Source organism: Sorex fumeus, unplaced genomic scaffold (assembly GCF_029834395.1).
Source record: "Sorex fumeus unplaced genomic scaffold, SorFum_2.1 ptg000029l, whole genome shotgun sequence".
NCBI classification, from domain to species: domain Eukaryota; kingdom Metazoa; phylum Chordata; class Mammalia; order Eulipotyphla; family Soricidae; genus Sorex; species Sorex fumeus.
The window spans coordinates 8,098,618-8,123,304 of NW_026606086.1; the positions used below are offsets into that span (position 1 = coordinate 8,098,618).

The window sequence follows — 24,687 nt, forward strand, 5'->3', positions numbered from 1 at the left end:
AGATGTCTCTGGTCCCAACCATTTACAATCTAGAATTCCAGAAGCACATGGTTGCTTTCACAGCTGCACGAGTTCTCGCGATATTCAAAATGAGCAATGGAAAATTATCCAGCATCTGCCACTGGCAGGCAGGCTTGAATGGTGGTGGGAAAATTCGAGCAAAACATAATGCCCAAAAGTAGAAAGAGATTATTGGGGAAATTGTCTGCCATAGAGGCAGGGTGAGGGCTGGGAAGGACGGAAGGGGATACTGGGGACATTGGTGGTAGAAAATGTGCACTGGTGGAGGGATGGGTGTTCGATCGTTGTATGGCTGAATCTCAAACATGAAAGCTTTGTAACTGTATCTCACAGCAATTCAATAAAATTTTAAAAAAAAAAAAGAGAGAGAGAAGGAGAAAGAGGAGAAGAGGAGAAGGAGAAAGAAGAGAAGGAGGAGAAGGAAAAGCAAAATAATAATAATAATAATAAAGTATCTGTCATAGAGACATGCTGTGGATGGGGCAGAAGGGAAACTGGGGACACTGGTGGTGGGAAATGTAGACTGGCGGTTGGAACACTGTATGACTGAAACCCAGTCATCACAGTGATTCAACTTTTAAAAATTCATCCACTTAGCAGAAAACGTTTTGAAAGAATTTTTAAAAGAGGGCGACTGTAGGATAACACTGGTTTGTCCTTTCTGCCTTGCCTCAGGGAGCTTAAGTTTATTGCATTACTCCCATCACAGTGCTCCCATTCCTCTGGGTTTATTTGTAACTTCTTTCTTTGTGGTCTGTTAACTTGTAAATATTGTTTTTCTCTTCTCCTTAATTCCTTTGCATAGCTAATTCAGAGCAATATCCTTTTTGTATGGACACAGAAGACAGTTACTGCTATGCTTTTGTAACTTGGGAACTGACTCTGAACGATATTTACCTCCTGGGCATCTGTTCTCCCGACCTAAGCCTCAGTTGCCCTTACTTCCTAGCACCCCAAAAGCTGAGGAGGGACTGGATGGGCCCAGGGCAAGCTGTGAGCTATGTGCTACCCTGGCATCGAGATGGGCCTAACACTTAACTATAAATTAAGAGCAGGATCATGATCCAAATTCTGTCATGATCCAAAAAGTAATAACTAGATTCAAACCCTGCTAGGGTTAGGAATGATTAATCTGGCCTGAGTACTGTAGTCTGAGTCTGCAGCAAGATGTTCCCAGGAGAGCTGCCCTAGACATTTTGATGTATCTCTTACTGTGTCCTGGGCTGGAGTAATACCACAGTGGTAGGGTGTTTGCCTTGCACGCAGTCAACATAGCTGACTCGAGTTCGATTCATCTACCCCTCTCGGAGAGCCCAGCAAGCTACTGAGAGTATCTCGCCTGCACAGCAGAGCCTGGCAAGCTACCCGTGACGTACTCAATATGCCAAACACAGTAACAAGTCTCATGATGGAGACGTTACTGGGCCCGCTCGAGCAAATCGATGAACAACGGGAGGACTGTGACTGTGACTTACTGTGTCCATACAAAATAACTAATATTAAGAAGTAGAATTAAGATGTTAATTAAGTTATTGGACTGAGGAAAGGAGATAAACACCTTAAGTGATAATTTGCCCGTGAGTAAAGGAAGGGCTTTCTTATGTTGATTTTGCTACCTGGACTGGGTCCAGAGGGCAAGAGGTTAGGAAGGAAGAGCAGGTGAGATAGGAGAGGCAGAGATTGAATACACGAGAGATTGAATAAATGGCAACTAATCAGCAACCAGCTTGGTCCTCGTTCTTCCTTTGCCCACCCACCACCAACAGCCATCCCGATTCAGTCCATACACAGCGGCTCAAGAGCACCGGACACAGGCGGTGAGAGAGAGCTACCCGGGAGAGCCCGCGAACACACATCCTTCTGCATGTGTACTCTTTACAGGTAACATCTTGCTAGGTCAAGTTCACGGAAGGCAGACAGTCTAGCAGAAATTCCTGCCAAGAAAAGGGGGCACTCCCAAAACCCACAGCCTTCCGGCTAACATACATGCCCTCGTCACAGCTGCTGCTATCACTCAGCACACTGATATGCACTGAGTCGTGAAAAACCGTTTGTGATGGTGGCTGCACTGAATCAACGCTGCAGACAACCTCCATCAGCTGCCGTGTGGCTTCTACCGCCTCACCAGCCTCTCTGTGGGACACTCTCCGTGCTGAACAGCACGACGGAGCTGAAGGGCAGCCCGACTGGCACCTGGGGTGATTGCTGCAGCACAGAGCCCAGTGTGGCAGGAGGGAGGGTAGTGACTGGGATGAGAAAGTGGAGACTGGCGGTTGATTTGTGAGGTCTGTCATCTCACTCACTCCCAAGAACTGCAGGGAACACCAGGGCTCTATTTATGGAACCACATTAAGGCTCAGAAACTGATCTAGGGCAGGCGTCCGTAAGCCTCTGCCAAGCCAACAGTGGTTGAAATCAACAGAAGAACATCGCTTCACAACACAGGACAGTCGCATGAAATCCAAATGTGTTCATAAATAAAGCTCTAATTGAAATTCTATCAATACCACAAAGGCAAGTGATGGGAATAGCAACTTTTGGTGAGAATGTCGAAAAACGTGCATGATAAAACGCTAAATTCTATGGCAAGCAGTTTGGCAGCTACTCAAAATAATGACGATGGAGTTACTGTATAATCTAGCAATTGTACTTCTAGATATTCAAAACAAATGAAGGCAGCACACTGAGCAGATAGGCTACACCACAGCTAATGGCAGCAGTGACATTAATAACGGCTGCATTGTTCACGGTGGCTAAAGGTGGGGGGGAAACAAAAGTCCCTTCCAACATATGAATGCGTAAACAATGTGGGGGCACATGTTCAACAGAATCAGGAAGGAGATTCTGGTAAACACTACAACACAGATGACACTTAAAATAAGAAAGATATAAAAAGAACAATTGCTGCCTGAGGTCACTTATATAAAGAACAAACAGGCAAACAGGCGAAACAGAAGCATGGTCTCCTATGTTTGGATAAAGAGTAAAGAGCTGTCACTGAAGAGATGAATAGTCACGGAAGCCAAACAACTCTGGGTGTACTTAGCACTGTAGCACTGCACTGTCCTCTCGTTGTTCATCAATTTGCTCAAGTAGGTACCAGTAACATCTCCGTTGTGAGACTTGTTACTGTTTTTGGCATATCGAACATACCACAGGGAGCTTGCTAGGCTCTGCCACGCGGGCAGGATACTCTCAATAGATAGCCAGGCTCTCCGAGAGGGATGGAGGAATCAAACCTGGGTCAGCCGCGTTCAAGGCAAATGCCCTACCCGCTGTGCTATTGCTCCAGCCCTGAGTGTACTTAGTACCATTAAACCATATACTGAGAAATGGTAGAAATTAGGTAGATATCACACACACGTGCACGCACAACAGTTCTACAACTAAAACTTATTTGGCAGAGGGGCTCCCCACCATGTCCAGGCAGCCTGGAGGCCACTTCCAGCAGTATTCGGGCTGCTGACCCAGACAGTGCAAATACTCCAGGGTGATGGGAAACTGCACAGGCCCAAAGGTGGGTAAAAAGGGCCACACCCAGGTTGCCTATGGACCACCCATGTGCTCCAGCCCGCTGAGTTATCATCCCAGCCACTCAAAATACTCTTTAAAAACAAGCATTTCAGGCTGGGACCAAAACTCCGTGGCAGAGCACTTGCCGTACAGGTGGCAGGTCCTGGGAGCAGTCCCCGGCCACACACGTACACACCCTCACACCCTCCAAGGGGTACGAGTTAAATATTATACCAGTATTTGATACTAAAGTAATATTTCAGTGACAGCTCGTGCCTTCCCAATAAAAATACTGAACACCCTGAACAAATATGATGACCTCTTGGTACCTGTACTGCAAACCATAACGCACAGAAAGGAGAAAGGAAAGGAGAAAGAAGAGACCTGTCTGCCATAGAAGCAGCAGGGATGGGGATAAAGGGAGAGAAACTGGGGGCACTGGTGGTGGGAAATGTGACTGAAATCTCCAGCTTTCATTCACTCAAACACCCCCCATTCAGTGTACACTTCCCATACATGGTGAGAAATGTACACTGGTGGAGGGATGGTTATTGGAACACCATATGACTGAAACCCAATCTGAATAGCTTTTCTGACTTAGATGAAATCCCAGAGAGTCAGCTACCTCAAAGACAAAGTACAAGAGGGTCTGTGTTTATTTCTGTAACAGCTGAGCTTGCCAGGAGGCTGCAAACCTGCTCTGACAGAGAGTGCAAACACGCCAGCACCCACCTCCCTTCCCAGGAAGCCAGTGGCCACTCACCAGGTACACTGCCCTCTGGAAGAAGGCGGTCGTCTCCAGGATCTTGTGCATGGTCACAGTCTCCAGCTCATCGGGGTCCAGCTGCTCCTTTTCAAGGGGCATCCCGTTAAACAGAATGACGGGCAGGGGGCCAACCCCTGTCTGCTCCGAGTAGCCTCTTCCCTCCTGCAACACGAGGGAACACATGCCCCATGAGACAAATAAAACACAGAACACCTTTCTTGCACATCTGCTGCACAAATGGGAAAAGCGAAACAAAATTTAACAGGAAGGAAAAAAATAAAGCAAACCAGAAACAGGACCACCAAGAAATGCCTAGGGAGATATCTATTTTAAAATAAGGTCAAGTTCTTATCTTACCAGGTGAATATGACATTGAGTTACCAAGTTTTACAGAGTCACAACCTTACAAATTGGGAAACGGTCTGAGGGTGGAAGCGGGACTACTTATAAGCAGATGATGTCACCAAACCAAAATGCAAGATCCTGCAATAATGGAAATATTCTCTTTCGGCCATCCACTGCGGCCACTGAGTAACCACAGGAGGCTATAAAGGAACTGCTATTAATTAATTTCTATTTAAAACCCACATATGGCTAGCAGCCACATTATGGCACAGCTATAGACTAACACGAACAATGAGTGCTCCTGGGTGAATAGCCTGAGATAAAATAGTTACCTTCATTCTCAGTCAGGATGGACCCAAACCACTAGCAAAGAAATTCCACCTACAGGGGAAAAAATGAGGTTGGTGGGAAAGCAGGGCTCATTTTCTTTGGAAAATGAGTTCAACTGATCTGCTTCTCCAGAACAAGTGAGGTCACTGGGGGGTAATGGCAAAGTACCGAACTCCAGACTGATCTGTGATGGACCTTTATACCCTAAACTGTAACACAGGGGTTATTCCTCTACATCACAATCCAACATATCAAAGTGGTACTTAGAACTTTCTTTCTAAGAGCCTGAGACTCATGGACTGAGCATCGCTTAACTCCAAAGCACAGACAGGAGCAACAACCCCCTAATTAAAAAACATGAAGGGTAACTCCTGAGACAGCCAGGTGAGGCCCCAAAATAAGAACAGAACCAAAAAACGAAACAAAACAAAACCTTGAGTACAAATTAATGGTTTACAACTTCCCACATTTCAAAAGAGGTTTGAATACTAAGATCAGAAAGTTTTTAGATCACCAAATAAAATCAACTTAATTTTTTTAATTGATTTAATCTTTCTTCTTTCATCTTTTTTTAATCAACTTAATCTTTCTAACAGACTTAAGTGCAATAAAATTGTCAAAAATCACAAAGAGAATCTTGAAAATCCTGAGAGCAGGGCCTATAAACTGGAAGGCTATGAGTGGACTTTTCAGCAGAAACCTTACGGTCCAGGAGAGAATGGGATGAGAAGCACAAATTATTGAAAGAAAAGTCTACCCAAAGGGCAGGCATGGCCTATGCTTCTACTTTTCAGTAACAGGGCTTGGGCTCAGCCAGGAACAATCCAAAGACTGAACCAGGAGTAGCCACCAACTACCACCTCAATGGATGCAACCCAGAAAAAAACAAGAAATGACGGATCAAAACTTGAAACAAAAATAAAGCTTTCATTGTTCATTTTAAAAAGTTGAAAAGCATACTTTTAGCATTTTAAATTAAAATGTTTCATAAATGCATTTTGAGTTCTTGCCTTAGCATTTATTATTAGCAAGCTACTTCACTTCTATTTGCAGCAAAGGGTCTTGATAGTATTCAATATCTCACAATAAAAACTATCTTAAAAAATGTAGGTGTTCCTTCAAAACCATATTTTGTCACTGTTATGACATTTCTTAACATATGTCCATCTTCAGTCAAAAGAACTAAATAGATGACACATATCAAACTACACAACATTCCCAAGGAAGAATACATCATTATACCTCTGACACTTTTTCAGAACATGTACCACAGAAAGTACCACCACTAAATCATAAAAGTATTATTTTTCAATATAACAGCTAATATACCAGCTTAAAGACCAATGATTTCTTTAAAAAATCTAAATGTAATCAATTTTTGCACCCACACACGTGACCCGATTACATCTTTTCAAATGCTCGGTACTTGCAAGTTTTAACCGCCCCACCTTTCAACACAACCACCCCCAAACTGAGAGAGTCACAGTACCACAGTCAAATAAGAAACGCCGAGAAATTATTTAGGCCCTGCTTTGGGGTCAGGGTTTAGAGGTCAGGGTGGAAACATTCGAAATACGGTGGTGGGTAGGTGTAATGGTGGTGGGATTGGAGTTGGAATATTAAATGTACATAATAAATTATTGTGAACAACTTTATAAAGATAAAATAAAAATTTAAAAATAATAATTTTTTTTTTTAAAGAAACACTGAGGAAATGCTTACCTTCCGGTTCTGGTCATAGGCAGAGTCAATGCCCAGAATGCTGCCCACTTCCACATACGGGTATTTACTCTGCAGGACGCTGACCACGTGCTCCACCTTCACCTTCTCCCCAGTTCTCACTTTGTTATAGATCTGCAGGAAGAAAAGGAAGAAAAGCCAAGTGTGCTTCACATCCAGATTCCAGGATGCTTACGGCCACAGACGTCTGAATGCAAAGAAAACAGCGTTCGTCTTCAATATTCTAAAGGGACTTGTTAGGGGCTTTCTTCTTCCCCTTTAAAAAAGAGAATCTTGAAAATCATGAGAGCAGGGCCTATAAACTGGAAGGCTATGAGTGGACTTTTCAGCAGAAACCTTACGGTCCAGGAGAGAATGGGATGAGAATCTTGGAATTCTCATGTTCTGTTCTGTGGGGAAGGCTCCCAAGAGGTGCTCAAGAGGCCCAGGGGACTTCCTGGTCCACAGGTCAGGAGCTTAATGCAAGGCGTGATGCTTCAATGCTATTCAGGAGATGAACCAGGACTGTCTTGTTTAAAAGGTCTGTGCTTAGCCCTACCCTCTGCCAATCCTTCTCTCTACCTTCTAACATTAAATATGATAGACTTTTAAAACGACTGAGTAAATTTAGTCGCTTGAAGTTCCAAATGCAAAAACAAACTGTGCTTTCAAAATATGAGTACTTTCAATAAGTTCTCTTTCTTGGGGACAGGGGCCAGGTTTCGACCACACCTGGAGGTGTTTGGGGATCACTCCTGGCAGTGCTTGGAGGACCTCACAATGCCAGGTAACCTCTACAGTCCCTTGATACTTCTAAATAACTCTTGAAGTAGTAACTTATGTCTATGACGCCTACTGGGAACAAAGTTATAAAATATGTATGACAAGAGGAGATACAGAAGCAGGGTTGGAGGCTGGGGTACAGCACTTGCATCACAAAAAGGGCACTTGCACGCAGCCGACCTGGGTTTGATTCCCAGTATCCCATATGATCCCCTGAGCACCGCCAGGAGTAATTCCTGAGTGCAGAGCCAGGAGTAACCCCTGTGCATCGCCAGGTATGACCCAAAAAGGGGGAAAAAAAAAAGATGAGCCCCCGGGCCCTATACACAGCACCAAAATAAATGCACAGTAGACATAAACAACAAAAATGTCTCCTGACAGGCACTTGGACAACTACAAGCTACAAGGCGCGTTCAACAGTAGGGACTCCAAGAAGCAGGATTGGGTGAGGGAGATGGAGATTCTAAGCTGACATTTTACTGTCATTTGAAAAACACTTTTGCTTTTACAATGAAAAGTAACAAAACAAATTCATGCCACCCGCATCCTTCATACACATAGCTATCCATGGGGAGAAGAATAAGGTCTTTTTTTTTTCTTTCTGGGTCACACCCGGTGATGCTCAGGGGTTACTCCTGGCTTTGCACTCAGGAATTACTCCTGGGAGTGCTCAGGGGACCCTATGGGATGCTGGGAATCGAACCCGAGTCAGCGGCATGCAAAGCAAACACCCTACCCGCTGTGCTATCACTCCAGCTCCCAGAATAAGGTCTTAAGAAGTGGAGTGCAGTTTTTCTGCCTTGGAGAAGCCCATTTTCTCTTCTGGATATGTATTCCCTTTCTTCACCTCACACTTCTCTGAATTTCTTTCAATAAAAACTATTTTGTTAGCATGGGGGGAAAAAAAAAAGAGTTCTAAACACTAGTTATCCTGTCCAGAAATACGGTTCAGTGGTCAAGCTCTTGTTTGACAGCAAGTACCACTAAAATACTAGGACATTTATTATCCTCAGCAGCTCTGAACTTATCCTCCACAGAGGAGCCCAGGACTGTGCCACCCGTCACCTTCCCCTCCTCACTCAGAGATCTCAGCACAGCTGAGGGCATCTGCCTTATATACAGCTGGCCTGGCTGCAATCCCTGGCACCCCACGTACTGCCAAGAGTGATCTCTGAGCGACAGCCAGGAGTGACCGCTTAGTGTTGCAAAGTGTGGCTTAAAAAAAATAATAATAATAATAAACCCAAATTAAATAAATGAACGTTCCAACAAACTGATGATGCCTCTCACACTGCTGGCATGTCCCAGGGGTCCCGGTGCCACAGGTCGAAGCAGTTTTGTACAGAACTGTCCGATCTAGCTGAGTATCACTAGGGGTGGCCTTGGGTCCCTGAGTGCTGCTCGGAAGATCGGTCTCCTCTGAGTAATGTCAAACAGTCATAAATAACAGTCAACAGGTCAACATCACGCTTAGAGTGATAAAGCCCACTGCTTTAATAGGATTTTCCCCAAAAGGCTCTACATGAGGAAGGCCCGGGTTCCCTCCACGGGACACTTATCGAAAGGTGCTAACTAGTGATTTTATGTTATCAGGAGTCAGCAGAAGAGGTGTGATGCTCAGTCTGCCAGGGACGTCAGCAGAAACCTCAGCAATCCATGATTCCACAGCAGTGCATGAGGAATGGCCATTCCTGAGCTAAGTGACAGAATTACTTACAAAACCTTTATACTCTTCCTCGCTTTACAGCAATACAGACCCCTCTTACCTACCACCTGGGATTTCTTCAAGTGGGACAGATTTCCACAACGCATTCACTGTATAGATGAGCACACACCTGCGTGAGAGTCTGGAAGGCGTGGTACTCGTCCACCTCCTGGGCGACATAGTTATAGGCTCGCAGGACGGCCACTCCAGCATCCTGAGACCCATCGACATCTTCAGAGTCGTTGACCACGAAGATGAAGCCAAGTCTGTGAGGGGGCAGGAGGCAAAGCGGAGAAAATGAGGCTTGTCTCCAGAGGAATGATACCCCTGCACCTGCTCAGAACCTGCAGCTCGTGAGAGAGAGCTCCTGAGAAGCACAGCTCACACCCGGCTGGAGTTCACGACTCACCCAACAGAAAAAAGCTCCCCACAGAGGCTTGGGCTGCTTGACTAAAAAATCCATCTGTTTCTGGGTTATAAAACGAAGTTAGATAAGAAGGGGGCTATTGGAGATTTTAAAAATAGTAACGTGCATAAGGGAAATGGAAAATTCACAGTATGAAAATTATAGAAAGAGAAGGATCTTGAGATATAATAAATATGAGAATCTTGAGTACAAAGACTCTTGTCCAGTCTGAAGAGAGAACTCAATGGGCTGAGTTCGCTCTATGCATGCAGGAGGCCTGGGTTTGAGACCTGGTACCACATGGCTCCCTGAGCACTGCTGGGCAGAGCCAGGAGTAGCCTCGTGCACTGCCCCAAAACAAAAACAAACAAGCTAGTACCCTTCAGCAGAAAGTTACAACTAAGGTAAAGATTTTCAGTGCTTAGAGGCTGGAGCGATAGCACAGCGAGTAGGGTATTTGCCTTGCACACAGCCAACCCAGGTTCAAATCCCAGCATCCCATATGGTCCCCTGAGCACCGCCAGAAGTGACCCCTGTGCATCACCAGGTATCACTCAAAAAGCAAAAAAAAAAAAAAAATTTTAAGGGGCCAGAGTGACAGTACAGCAGACAGGTTCTTGCCTTGCATGCAGCAGACCCAGGTTCAAACGCTGGCACCACATATGGTCCCCAACCTCCACCAAGGGTGATTCCTGAGTAGAGAGCCAGGCATAAGCCCTAATAACCACCAGGTATGGCCCCCAAAATAAGTCTTTTAACAAAAAAAGAAAAAGAAAAAGAAAAAAGAAACCACATACCTTTATACATCTACAGACTAGCAAATGAAAAAGAAAAACCCTGGCCAAGACAGAAGCCAAGAGTTTCCATATTAGACCAAAAACAAGCCCATGTACTAACTGACCATGGACCATTTTTAACAAACGGTGCTAGATATTCACATAAAGAGTAATGAATCTGGAAATTAAAGCCTTCCAAAAAGTCAATCATAATGGACCATAAATACAAAACACAGAACTATCAAATTTCTAGAAAATAAAACAGGAGTGAATTTATGTTATCTTGGATTTGATAAAGACTCAGTAAATCTAACACCAAAAGCAAAATATGGGTAAGGAGAAAAAAAGTTGGTTAGCAGGTCTGGGCACCTACTTCAAGAACACGGAAACATTCACCTGCAAGGACATGTGTATACCTACACTCATCACAGCATTCTCCACAATAATCAAGACCGAGAAACATCCCGGGTGCCCAACAACAAATGAGTGGGTAAATAAATCATGATATCATATACAATAGAAGGTGACGCAGCAGTGAAAAAATGTGAAATTCTACAGTTTGCTAAATTTGGATGGAACTGTAGGAAATCATGCTAAGTGAAGTGAGTCAGGAGAAGAAAAAAAAAGAAAGAACACAGCACATGATTGATCTCATGTCACTCTTGTCAAGAATGACATCTGAGGTCCCAGGCAAAGGAGCCCTGAGACCAGGTCGTAGAACCAAGAGTGTGGAGACCCTGGGCAGCCTGTGGAAGATGACTGCAGGCCAGCACAGACCCTGGACAGCAGCACGGCGAGCACCAAATTCTAAGGCCAGTGATGCTGTTCCTTTAATCCCCCAACTACCGTCAGAGTAGTCAACTACTCAAGCCAGAGTGCAAAGGAGCAGATAGCCAGCGTCTGTGCACAGGCCCAGGAGCCAGCCCCTGCTCAGGTCGCTTCCCCAACCGCCAGCACCACCAGGGAGGCTCAAAAAAACAGAAAGAACTTCCCTGGAGTGATAGCACTGCGGGGAGGGCGTTTGCCTTGCATATGGCCCACCCGGGTTTGATTCTTAGCATCCCATATGGTCCCCTGAGCACCGCCAGGGGTACTTCCTGAGTACATGAGCCAGGAGTAACCCCTGAGCATCACCAGGGAGGTGTGACACAAAACGGGGGGGGGGGGGGGGACGACTGAAAGAACTTCTCATGAAGAGAACTGGAGACAAATGATCGGAGGGAGAGAGCATCAGGGAGGGCTCCTGCCTTACATGGAGCTAAACTGGGTTCAATCCTCAGCCCCCAGGGGGTCGCCAGAAACCTGGCAGGAGTGAGCCATGAACAACGTCGGGTGTGCCCCACCACCCCAAAAAAAGAGGGGAAATGAAGCTAAGTAACAGAATGAATGGAGACGTATATAAAACACATATCTGATCAAGGACTGCTGTCCCCAATCATGACAACTCTCGAAGACTTGGCGACAGAAACAAAATAGCGTTGAAAAAGGACAAAACATCTGAAGAGACACTCCATCAGGCCAGACGTAGAGTTGGCAAACACATTTAAAAAAAAACTGTGCGGTGACATCTGTCATTTTACTGTGGAAATTCCATGGGAATTTGCAACGGAAATAATGATGAGGCGGCTCAGCACACTCTCAGCGGGGCTGGGCACGAGCTCAGAGCACGGCATCCGCAAGCCGGGGGGGAGGGCCACACTCCCCTGACTGCAGGCGCACTGGGAAACAGCAGCCCACACAGCCGAGCAGGTCACAGAGGCGAGAGGACAGCTCAGGAGGCAGGGCGAGGGCCTGCATACAGCAGAGCCAAGGCTGAATGTCCCTGAGCACTGCAAGGAGTGATTCCCGAGCACAGCCAAGAGGCCAACACTGCCTCCCTCCCCCCCCCAAAAAAAAGAGTTCAGTATAATTTATTACCATAAAATCATCACACTCCCTGGTACTAAAATAAACAGAAAACTCACATCCACACAAAATCCTGCCTATGGATATTTATAACAGCTTTTTTATAACTACCAAAACTTGGAAGGAAGCAAGATGTCCATTAAAAGGGAATGGGGGCTAGGAATTTAGTCCAGTGGCAGGGCGCTTGTCCTAGATGTGGGAGGCCCTGGGTTTGAGCCCCATCATCAAAAAAGGGGGAGGGGGGGCCGGGCTGGGTATGAGGCCAGAAATGTGGGTCAGCAGGAAAAAGCAAACCTCAGTTATATGAGGCCATAGGACAGATACTGATACACGCACACACATACACACACACACACACAAACAAGCACGCACGCACACACACACACACAACTACAGTATGACCATAAAATGGAGTTTTATTCAGTGAAAAACATAAATAACAAAGATAAACCTTACTATTTAAAAAGAATGAAAAACAGTGAAAGATTAACTGTGAATTCACAGAGTAAGTAAAGGTGCTGCGATGCGTGCATTCGGGACCAAGAGCTGCCTCCCGTCCTCCACAGGCCTCCCCAGCAGAGAGAGAGAGACAGAGAGACAGACAGGGGACCACAGCCTCCCGGAGAAAATGGCCCATTCAATGCAGAGCTGCTAGCAAACGTATAGGACATCTGAGGGGGGCTGAGGTATGAAACCTAGGTGTGACTGATCATTTACATCTGGAAATTTACATAGATCCTTTACATGAGAAGTTATTTGCACAGAAAATTCTCTTGGCGGAGATTAACATGTAAGGAGATACTCTGTCCCTGGGGACATCCACATTGCTTTTATCTTTCCCTCTAGTTATATACGTTATCAATACTTTCAGTTGTTTGAATAAACACTGTAAGAGACAAAGATCCCAACATCTCTGGGCTCTGTGAGTAAGCAAGGCTTTTACCGTAAATCCCAGACTGAGTCCTCAGGTCAGTTCAGCTTGTCCTTCCCCATGGGGGTGCTGTCTCTTACGTACTAACAGCTTGTGTTGAGACCATGCATTTATGCTTCCCAGACTGTACCATTTCGATGCTGGAGTAGCTTGGCCACTCACCCTGGGTCCATCCTAGTGTCACGGAAGGACCTCCCTTTTGGGGTGTTAGGAATTACAGCAACTGAAGCCTGAGTCAAGTAATTATGACCAACGCACAGTAGTAGATATATTTCAGAGTCAATCAACTCCCAAATATTAGGAGCATGACATTAATGGTCTTTCTATGTTTAACCACGCAAAGAACATTGCTCTATAGTAAACTATAAAAGGGCGATAGGTGAAATAGAAAAGCAGGTACAAATATAAGTATTCGAGACTGGGGAACTATGATAAAGAGAGGCAAAATGCAAAGGAAAGATCAGAGATAAACTAACTAAATTAGGGATGCTAGCGAGGGCATGATACGTTTCTCTGGGAGGAGGATAAGGGGCAATTCACTGTTGAAGCCTAAAACACTTGGAGTTGATATCCAACAATAAACCTTACTAAATTTTTTTAAGTGATATGGATTAACCTTATCAAACAGTAAGGTATTTACCAGAATATTTTACTAAATCAAAGAATCAATGTGGAAAAGTTTGTTTTCTATGAGTCCAGACAGGGAGAAACTATAAAGACAATAAAAGAGCATTTGGCAGGAGCTGGGAGAGAGAAACAGAGAGGAGGGGCAGCAGGACAGGGCAGGCCCTCTGGACACATCTGCCGGACTCAAACTGCACCACTAATGATGATGCATTAATACCAAAAAAAAGATATGATTAATGTTGCAGATATAATTTTCATAAATTTTCTTTACTGAAGAATGTTTTGTAACTCCATTAGCCATTTAGTGGTGATAAGCAATATAAAACTATAAAAGACTATAAAACTATAAAGGACTATAAAACCCTGCTCCCGGAAGAGAACAGAGCAGTCTCCTGCCCCCGCGCCTGGCTGTCCTCGCCGGGGCCCCTTGGAGGGGAGCAGGTTGAGCTTTCCTCCCCACCCTGACCAGGGCTCCGGCAGCCAAAGACCTCCAGAACCAGCCACCACCATGCTGAGACCACTCCACACACATGAAGGTACCGGCAGAGGAACGAGGGCACGTGGATCCTGGGGCTGAGATTTCCAAGCCTAGTCGGATCAGGGCTGAGCATCCTCCACCCAGATCCTCCAAATTCCAGTAGGCGGGGGTCACACCCACCAACTGGACCCCTGGCGCCATGTAATCCCATCAACGGTCAAGACTCAGAGACTATAAAACCCAGCGGCGCGCAACATCTTATCATCTCATTCCTACTTTGGACAAACTGGCAGGCTACCGAATGTAACCTGCCCACATGGCAGAGTCTGGCAAACTCCCCGTGGCGTACCCAATATGCCAAATACCAGTAACAAGGAAGGGTCTCGTTCTCCTAACTCTGAAAGAGCCTTGAATATGGCCCTTTTTAAAAAAATCTCAGGAGACGTTACTGGGGCCTGCTTGAGGCAATCAACGAATAACAGGATGGTTGTGATTGTGATTGATTGAAAGCAATATAAAATAAACTACTGCAGACCCGCCACGGAGGCAGGCTGAAGAAGTGCATCGGTGCTAGAATACTGAACGCCTGTAGTAAGCGTCAGGAACAGTTTTGTAAACCAAGGTGTTGAAATGAAGTGAAAAAACAAATACATCAGCTCAATTAGATATATCATCAAATCGATGCCAGTTGTTACCTGAGTGGTATGTGGTTACTGAGGAACATCTCAGCAGTGTTGATTAATTCAGCTGTGGTTTCATGAGCAGGGTCAACAATGAAGACCTAAAGGGGCAAGGGAAAAAAAATGTGAGCGACACTCTTCAACACCACAGGTCAATGGGAACTCCGTCAGTCTGTTCTGACGCAACCTTTCTGGCCTCTACCAAAGGAGAGTCCAGGAATAGCGGTCAACCTTCCCATGTGTGCAGAGAATGGAGCATCTTGGACTCTGTACAACTCTGTACAACAGGTTGACACCTAATGGGCCCTATACCCAACAGATACCGGGCCCTGCTAATGAGACCACAGGAGAAGCCAGAAATTACCTTTGCTGCATATTCATTTCTAAAGATATTTACAGGAAGTACTCATTCAGAGTTCAATTTTTAAACCATAACAATAACTATTATGATTTAAGAATTTAAAATGTGCTTATACACACACACACACACACACACACACACACAGATAATTTAATAAAGATCAGACATATGGTAAGAGATAAAGTTTGAAAATCTGATGAGGCAGGAAAAACAGGGTTTCAAGGTCGAAGAAAATTGTAGATGGTAATTTCCCTTACTAGTTCAAGGAAGCCGACCTTGGCAATAACCAGCCCTCTCCCCCGCCCCCCATCTCTTTAGAGGGCAGTAAGAAACAAGAGGACGCAAGGAGTAACTAAAAGAGAGTTTCCTCCATCAACAGCCTCAACAGGAAAAACAAATTGTCATTCGTCAATAAAGAATGACAAATAAGAACCAATAGGTTTACTTCAAAGGATAAATTGAAATACTAAATTTTAGAAATTTGGATCTTAAAAACAAAAAATGAAAATGTACTCATCTTGTGAGTAAAAGGAAAAAGAATCTTCAAGTGAAAGTACCACCTACTATAGCTCAGTCAAGACAGAAGGTTTCCTGTCAAAACCCACAGAAGCTCTGGCTGCGACCTCTCACGGTCCTACAGAGCTAACCAGGGCACTGTCAGTTTGAAGATGGAACTAGAAAAAAAGGGAATTTGGGGGCTGGAGCGATAGCACAGTGGGTAGGGCATTTGCCTTGAATGCGGTCAATCCGGGTTGGATTCCCAGCATCCCATAGGATCCCCTGAGAACCACCAGGAGTAATTCCTGAGTGCAGAGCCAGGAGTAACCCCTGTGCATCACCAGGTGTGACCCAAAAAGTCAAAAAAAAAAAAAAAAGAAAACGGGAATTTAGTGGTGGCAGAAAAAGGAGTTAGCAAAGAGTGAACATTCTAGATATGCTGAAAAGAGGCAGAGGAAAAGGCAAGGGAAAGATGCTTCCCAACCACACGAGGAAAAGGCAAGGGAAAGATGCTTCCCAACCACACTGTATGGAGTCTTACCATGTTGTGCAAGTTCTTCCTGATCTGCCGGATAACACCAGGAAAGGTGGGTCGAAGCAGCTCTTGTAGACTAGAAGGCCACGAATTATATCTGCTATCAACTTCCAGGTTGTTGACCCACTAGGAATAAAAAAGGTGTGGAATATAATTTTAATCACCATCAATAAATTTTTCAGTAATAAGACTTTGTTTTAAGAAGAAAGCCAGCCAGATAATCTCGTCATCGGCCACAACAGAGTCAAATATCCTTCTCTCCCGGAAGGGGGCATAACATGACACACACCATAACCATGCTGTTGGACTCCGCACCAGCTGTTTCATTCGGGGCTCCCTGAAGCGGGGCAGGTGAGATTCCCTCCCCGCTCCAGGGTCCCAGCCCTGGCAGCTGAAAACCTCCAGAACTCAACCACCACCATGCTCACGGCCACTCTCCACATGCTCAGGTCAAGCCTTACCCAGAAGTGGACGTATCTCTGAACTGCACAGTCTCATTGCGGCCACACAACAACTCATACCTCACACCACCCATACTCCAAGAGTACCACACCACATTTGATGGGATTTAAAGTAGGAAGAACCATTCTTAGAGGGAAATTTTTATAAAATAGATTTTTAAAAATAAGAAACCCATAAGACTACTGTACACAAATTTAGTTGAAAATGAATGACTAAAACACAGCCATAGAATGCTATATGTTCACGACCTACAAAGTCAAAGAATGACAAGAATATGTGTGAAATTTAATATACCATCAAAGGGCCTAACAACATATGAAAGATGAAAAATGTGAATAATAAATTTACAGAGTTGGGAAATAATAGAGCGGTAACACACTTGCTCTGCATGCAGCAGACCCAGGTTCGATCCCAAGCCCCACCAGGAGTGATCCCTGAGCACAGAGCCAGAAATAAGCCCTAAGCACCACTGGATGTGCCCTACTCCCCTGCAAAAAAAAAAAAAAATTTACAGGGGAAATCTAAATGGTGAATTAACAGAGTACATGTATTGTCACCAATATAATACCAACTTCAGCCACAACAAAATTTCACCTCCTAAAACTGAAAACAGGTCTCAGTATCTAAGAACAGGTTACCAGAGAGAGCAATGGGAACACTCGTTCCCAGGAACAGGTCTGTAATCACTCAGAGAAGATGATCTAATAGAGATGGAGACTTCATTACTGCACAGCCATTCAGTTCTCCATCCAGTTCCAGGAATCTACCCAAATAAATTCTCATGTGTATACAAAAAGGATCATTAGCCTGTATCAAAATGAAAGGAAGTAAGGATCAACAAGGCTGCAGAGGAAAAGGAGGGCTGTTGCATTGCATGGAGGGAATATATATTTATGCAGCTGTTACGGAAAATGGTTCAGAGATTCCTCTAAAAAAAAAAAGTAAACAAAATTTTTGTATGATTCAGCAATGCCACTCCCAGTCTCTTCTCCAAAAGCACAACATCACTAATTTGAAATGATATGTAAACCTCTGTTTCAGAGAAGTATTACAACAGCCAAAATATGGATCAACCTAAATGCCCATCAACAGATAAGCAAAGAAAGGTGTGTGTATGTGTGTGTGTGTGTATATGAGAGAGAGAGAGAGAGAGAGAGAGAGAGAGAGAGAGAGAGAGAGAGAGAGAGATGCGGTGCGTGCTTGTGCTCCATGAAATACTACTCTACTATTAAGAAATATAAAACTGACTTGCTTGTTTTGGTTTGGTTTAGTTTGGGGGCCACACCCAGAGGTGCTCAGGGCTCACTCTCGGCTCTGTCCTAAGGGATCGTTCCTGGGGGACTCGGGGGGACCTTATGGGGTGCATACTGAGGATTAAACCTGGGTCGGCCAAGTATAATGCAAGTGCCCTACCTCATAGAAAAATGAAATTGTTCTTTTGGAAACAAAATAGATAGAACATGAGTCCTTCTAAAGAAGGCTCTAAAAAATAAAACTGACATATAAAATAAAATTATGGAAAAGCTGTATGCCTCTCAGGAATCAAACCAAGTAAAATCCTCGTTCCTGAGAGTCAAATGTTCAATGCATCCAAAGGAGGACACAAAAGTAGAAATTTAACTGTCTTAACCACATTCAAATGCAGTAGCTCAGGTTTTGGGGAGACTTACAAGTTCCATATAAACAGTTGCTAAAAAAAATCTTTGATAGTAGCATGACTAAACAGTAACTTACCTCTCATAAGGACAAAAGAAAAGAAAAATAAAATACCTGGCCCAGGGTCACTGAGCACTAAGGTGATACCTACTGAAATTGCAGGGCTCCTGATGTCCACTGCATAGTCGGCCTCAGACGGCTGGATGTTCAGCTTCAAGACATTATGCAGAGATGTGCCTTCTATGCCCAGCCTGTGCAGGCCCTCCATCACCCGGGCTTCATTCCTCAACACATCGAACAGACTGCGGACGGGGAGCAAAGATCAGAGAAGCATAAACACTAAGAAAACCATTTAGACCGCAAAATGCCTATGGAACCAGTTGAAAAATAAAAAATGGGAGCTGCTCCCTTTGATTCATCAAAATATGTAGAATAAAGTAAGTAGGACTAGCTTGTTTTTATTTTTGCCTATTATCATATGCATTACGTACAGAAATCCTCACTCAATATCGACACACAGAAGCTAGGGAGACAGTACAGTAGGCAGGACACTTGCCTTGCACAGGCCAACCCAGGTCCAATCCCTGGCACTGCGTATGGTATCCCAAGCCTTGCCAGGAAGAATCCCTGAGCAAGACCAGGTTTGGCCCAAAAACAAAACACAAAAAAATTCACTTCATCTGTTAATTCATTTAATCTCTTACAAATGCACATGAATCCTAAATTCATTTCAAATCTGTTTAAAAAGACTAGAAAGTCTATATGTTGAATATGAGCATCAATGTACCCACACAAATACAGATGCCACAGAAAAGGGTCTCACACTCCTTTAGTTTTTCTGGGAGAGGCAGGAAACAGAGGAGAAAAAGATGGATTAAAAACTTAGTTCTCTATTATTTAAAATGGTTATAATGAGCAAGTTCTCTGTACACTGAAATATTTTAAATGCTTTTTTTTTTAACTGAAAATCAATGAACAGGGAATCTTTGATTTGTTTTGTTTTGGGGCCACACCCAGCAATGCTTAGGGGTTATTTCTGGCTCTGCACTCAGGTATCCAGGCAGGGGACCATATGGGGTGTCAGGCATCAAACTCAGGTCAGCCACATATAAGGCAAGTGACCTGCCCACTAAACTATTGCTCCTACCCCTTTTTCTTTTTTTCACTTTTAATTGCCATTCCCACTGGTGCTCAGGTCCATTGTCATCAGGGTCATGAGAACCACATGATGCTAGAAAACACAACTCTGGGCCAGAACCCACAACCACACACTCTACCTCTTGATCGACACCCCAAGCCCAGAAATGGGCTGTCTCTGAAGAATGCTTTGCTAATTTTTCACAGGCTCTATAACGCAATATACAAAAATAAAAGCTCAATTTGGTAAACAGCGTGAAAAAAATCTTACTATGGAAACTGCTTCTTCTGAAGGATCAGTAAGTCTTTGGTTTTGCTATAATGAAGCCATAGCATCAACCCTGTCCATTTTAATTCCAAGGCTAAAGCAGGAATTCTACATCCATGCCAATGACACTTCGATTCATGAAGACAAATCATGAGTTTAGTACTGGATCACATCTTTTCTTTTCGTAGTTTAGCTAACATGGTGTCTGCAATTGATACTGGTATTACCACTGGTATTGCTACACAAGGTACTGCTCCCCCCCCCCCCCCACTACCACCACCCGAATGTCCAGGAACCTCCACTGCCCCTACCTCCCCTCGGGTCCACTTTTACTTCCCCACACTTCCTGCACTGCTTGGTAATCCAAGGTCAGAGTTTGTCATCATGTGATTTGGTCTATTCCCACATTTGTCTCTCTATAAACCAAGGATAAGTGAGATCATCCATTATTTGTCTTTCTTCCTCTAACTTACAATTACTTTACATGATGTTCTCCAGATTCATGCAAGTTGCACAAGAGTTCATCTTTTTTTTACAGCAGGATAGTATTCCTCTATGTGTGTGTGTTTGGGGGGGAGGGGGTGTATGTGTGTGTGTGTGTCTGTCTATCACAGATTCTTCATATGTTCACTTGTTATTGGGCATTTGGGTTGTTTCCATAATCTGGCTATTGTATTAAGTGCTACAATGAACAAAGGTGTGTTCATCTTTTCAAATAAAGTGTTCTTTTGTTTGGGGGGGGATAGATGCCAAAAAGTGGATCACTGGGTCACATGAAAGCTCCATACTGTTTTCCACAGGCGCAGAACCAAACAATATTCCCACCAAGAGCGGATGAGAGCCCTGTCTCCATGCCTAATCGCCCGCTGTTTACAGGCTACGATATGTGCCACTTCACTGGTGGGAGATATCTCAGTGTCATCTTGATTTGGATTTCCCTAATGGTAAATGACTAGAAACTCTTTGTCATTGCCTATTGGTCATCTGTATGTCTTCTTCAGCGGATTATTGGAGCACTGTGAGTGTTGCGTATATCTTGAGACATTAGCCTTTATTTTATGGATAGTGTACAAATATCTCCTCCCACTCAGTAGGGTGCACTTATTTCTTAGTCCCCATTTCTTCTGACATACAAAAACTTCTTAATTTGATCTAGTACCATCTATTCACTGTGATCTTGACCAACAGAGTCAAATCACTGAAGATACCTCTGAGGTCCACGGCCTAGATTGCTGCCTATGTTTTCCTCACTGCATTTTATGAATTCTGGTTCAACTGTGAGGCCTGTCACACACTTTAAATTAACTTCGGTGAAAAGCAGATTCAGCTTCACTTTGGGCGTGAGGTTCTCCAAGCTCTGCCGACACTATTTGTTAAAGGGGCTTTCTGTGCTCTTCCTCTGCTCCACTTCACCTGCTCAGCTGCTCTGTCATAAATTAACTGTCCATCAACCCAAGGGCTAATCTCTGGGATCTCAATTCATCTTTAATAGGGCCACTTTTTTTTTTAAAGGCAGGTATTCAAAGGATATTCAAAGGTATTCAAATATTCAAAGGTATTCAATAGTAAAGGAATCTGTTCTTTTCCATTTCTATGATTAACCAGGGGCCAGAGCGATAGCATAGCGGGTAGGGCATCTGCCTTGCGCGCAGCCGATCTGGGTTCGATTCCTCCATCCCTCTCAGAGAACCCGACAAGCTACCGAGAGTATCCCACACACATGGCAAAGCCTGGCAAGCTACCTGTGATGTATTCAATATGTCAAACACAGTAACAAGAAGTCTCACAATGGAGATGCTACTAGTGCCCACTTGAGAAAATCGATGAACAACGGGAGGACAGTGACAGTGATAGTGGCAGTGATGATTAACCAGAAAACTGTCTCTATAGCAGGATGCATACAAGACCTTTGCGTGTTAAATGCCCAAGGCCTACGGTGCCCATTCAAATGAACACTCATGAGGTCATGGCCCATCCTCGCCTGAACAGGAGTGATGAAGACACACATGGGGCCCCAGTACCCACCAGGATGCATCAAGCAAAAATTCAGTCTCACGCTCACATTATTAAAAACTATTCAGGTGTCAGAGAGAAAGGACCATCCGCACTGCCCGCTGCCAACTGGGTTTGGTTCTCTGCACCACACATGGCCCCCTGAGCCCAACAGGAGTAAGCCCTGAGAGAGGATGACGCCTGAGCACCACAAGGTGTAACCAACCCCCACCCCCCATCAGCACCACACACACACAAGATTAAAGTACATTTTTTAATTTTTAAAATTACTGAAAGGACAATTTTTAATTTTCAAAAATTACTGAAAGGATAAAAAGTATTCTCAGAACCTGAACGAGAACAGAGCAAGCTGAACCATATATATATATATGCATACAGAAGACCCAGAACCAAATAGCCCCTTAAGCACCATCAGCAAGGAGTAGGCCTCGAGTACCACCAGGTGTGGCCCAATCCTCTCTCCAAAAAAAACCCCAAAACTAAGAGAACTCTAATCATACCTGAATATGTCCTGTGTGTCCAAGTCAATATGGAGTCCATTGATGAACAGGGCCGAATCCCCAGGCTGTAATCCTAAAGTCCCCTTGAAATACTGGAATAGTAAAAAGAACAGGAAGAAGCAGGAAGAGAGTTGACAAGCGAGTTGAGAGCCACTTCTTGAAAGGAGGAAGCCCTCAGGCTGGAATGAGACTTCCTTTATCGCCATCCACAGATCCCTCTTAGCATCTGTACACAACCAGGAGACCACTGCGGAAAGCGAGGCCCCCTCCCCCACCCCCCCTTCCAGTGATCCATACTGCGACTCTCTGATGGTGGAGGTTTGCAAGCAGGGAAACTGCTAAATCCCCTCTGCTGATGGTCACATTGTCAAAGAAATTGTCGCTCTTCCCACCCTGACGCAGCAACCAAGGAGCCGACAGTATCCAAAACTGACACAAGTCCAGGTGCTCATCTAAAACGGTCTTAAGCCACCACAAATCCTGTAAGCCATCCCAAGCACCGAGGGACTCTGGGCTCGTATACTAAGAAGGAACCTCATTGCAACTGAGTTCTGGGGGTCGCCTCAGCCTGCTCCATGGGAGGTCACCGTGGGACCTGACTATACCCCCGTAGCCCTCAAGCCCATCCCAACTTCGCAGACACAGCTCCAGTGCCACTATTCTAGAGAAGTCCAGCTACTCGGACACCCTAGAGCACAGGAAATATCGGGTAGGAGGGGGAGAACGTGACTCCTCAGCTCTCCCGGGCTGGGGGAAGGAGGCCAGGGACAGCCTCAGAGGAATAAGACTGCAGGGCTGGACACAGGCTCACAGGCGGGACTCCGGGCTCAATCCCAGAACCAGCTGGTGCCCTGAGCACTGCCAGCTGAGTGATACCAGAGTTCTAAGCCAGGAGTGGCCCTGAGCACACCAGGAGCAGCCCGAAAATGGAAAATGTAGGTAAGGGTCTGGTATCTTATGAGGAAACCGGGAAACCAGGCAATGGGGAAGTCACAGCTTTTCCTTCTGTACCTGCTGAGGAGCAGGGAGGGGAGAAGTGGAAATTTGCATTGGCTTTAAGATAAATTTTTCCCCTCAGGAGAGAAAAGATGTATCTATTTACATGCAGGTGTCTACCGGGAGCAATCCCTGAGCAGAGCCAGGAGTAAGCACTGAAGACTGCTAAATGTGGCCCAAAACCAAAAACAAAAACAAAAAAGAGGAAAGGGGAAGGGGAAGGGGAAGGGGAAGGGGAAGGGGAAGGGGGAAAGAAAAGAAAAGAAAAGAAAAGAAAAGAAAAGAAAAGAAAAGAAAAGAAAAGAACAGAACAGAACCAGAGAGTAAGATCCCAGAGCTGAGGTGCTGGAGGTCGGGATTCATTCCCAGCACAAGGTGCCCTGAAGCAACACCATGAATGGGCCCTGAGCACAGACAGGGAGTGTGGCCCAAACACCCAAACACCAAAAGGAGAAAAGGGAAAAAAAAAAAACCATCAGATTCTTTTGACAATTGTCTCCAACCCTTCAGCTAGGAATTAAAAGCAAATGCTTCTAGAAAGAGGGCATGAAGGAGGAGTAAGAAGTTAAGGGCTTTGCTAAACAAAGTTGTGGCACCTTTTGATGCTTTGAATTTTACATTCACACTTTGATTAGTAATGTGCATAAATATAACATTAATAAAATACCACTATTTCTAATAAAACGTAATTAACCCAGATTGCCTCACTGAAGACAACACAAAACAGAAAGGCCACCGTTCCCCAGGTCAGTACCTTCTGATTCTCTTCCACTTCAGTTCGAAGTTCTGAACTCACAGCTGTTTTGGTTATTGCTCTAAGGAAATAAAAGCATGAATTGGTTTCACACTTCATACAAACGTCTTCAATTTTCTATGAAACGGGCTAGAGCGATAGTACAGCGTTAGGGCGTTTGCCTTACGCGAAGCCGGCCCCGTCAAGCCGGGTTTGATTCCTCCGCCCCTCTTGGAGAGCCCGGCAAGCTACCAAGAGCATCTCGCCCGCATGGCAAAGCCTGGCAAGCTACCCGTGACATATTCTATATGCCAAACACAGTAACAAGTCTCACGATGGAGACGTTACTGGGCCCGCTCGAGCAAATCGATGAACAACGGGAGGACATATGAAACAACACATTAGCTCGAGAAATCAAAAAAAGAGTGGAAGAGAACTAAAACTTCACAACTGAGCAATATATTTCTCCTCTCAGATGTGCATTTTTTTTTTCAAAATTAAAAGGTCCAAAACCAAGGCAAAGTGGCTGTGACAGAAGCATTT

At 44.7% G+C, this 24,687-nt stretch overlaps 1 protein-coding gene across 1 annotated transcript in view; it reads right to left on the reverse strand.

Moving 5' to 3' along the window:
- Positions 1-24,687, reverse strand: part of UGGT1 (UDP-glucose glycoprotein glucosyltransferase 1) — a 103,533-nt gene that overhangs the window by 48,823 nt on the left and 30,023 nt on the right. The window contains exons 11-18 of the mRNA XM_056115623.1: positions 24,166-24,226; positions 22,416-22,507; positions 18,649-18,799; positions 16,386-16,505; positions 15,001-15,086; positions 9,313-9,448; positions 6,698-6,829; positions 4,298-4,462 (exon numbers count right to left, since the gene is read on the reverse strand). Coding sequence (XP_055971598.1) covers positions 4,298-4,462; positions 6,698-6,829; positions 9,313-9,448; positions 15,001-15,086; positions 16,386-16,505; positions 18,649-18,799; positions 22,416-22,507; positions 24,166-24,226 — 943 coding nt within the window. The remainder of the gene's footprint in view (positions 1-4,297; positions 4,463-6,697; positions 6,830-9,312; positions 9,449-15,000; positions 15,087-16,385; positions 16,506-18,648; positions 18,800-22,415; positions 22,508-24,165; positions 24,227-24,687) is intronic.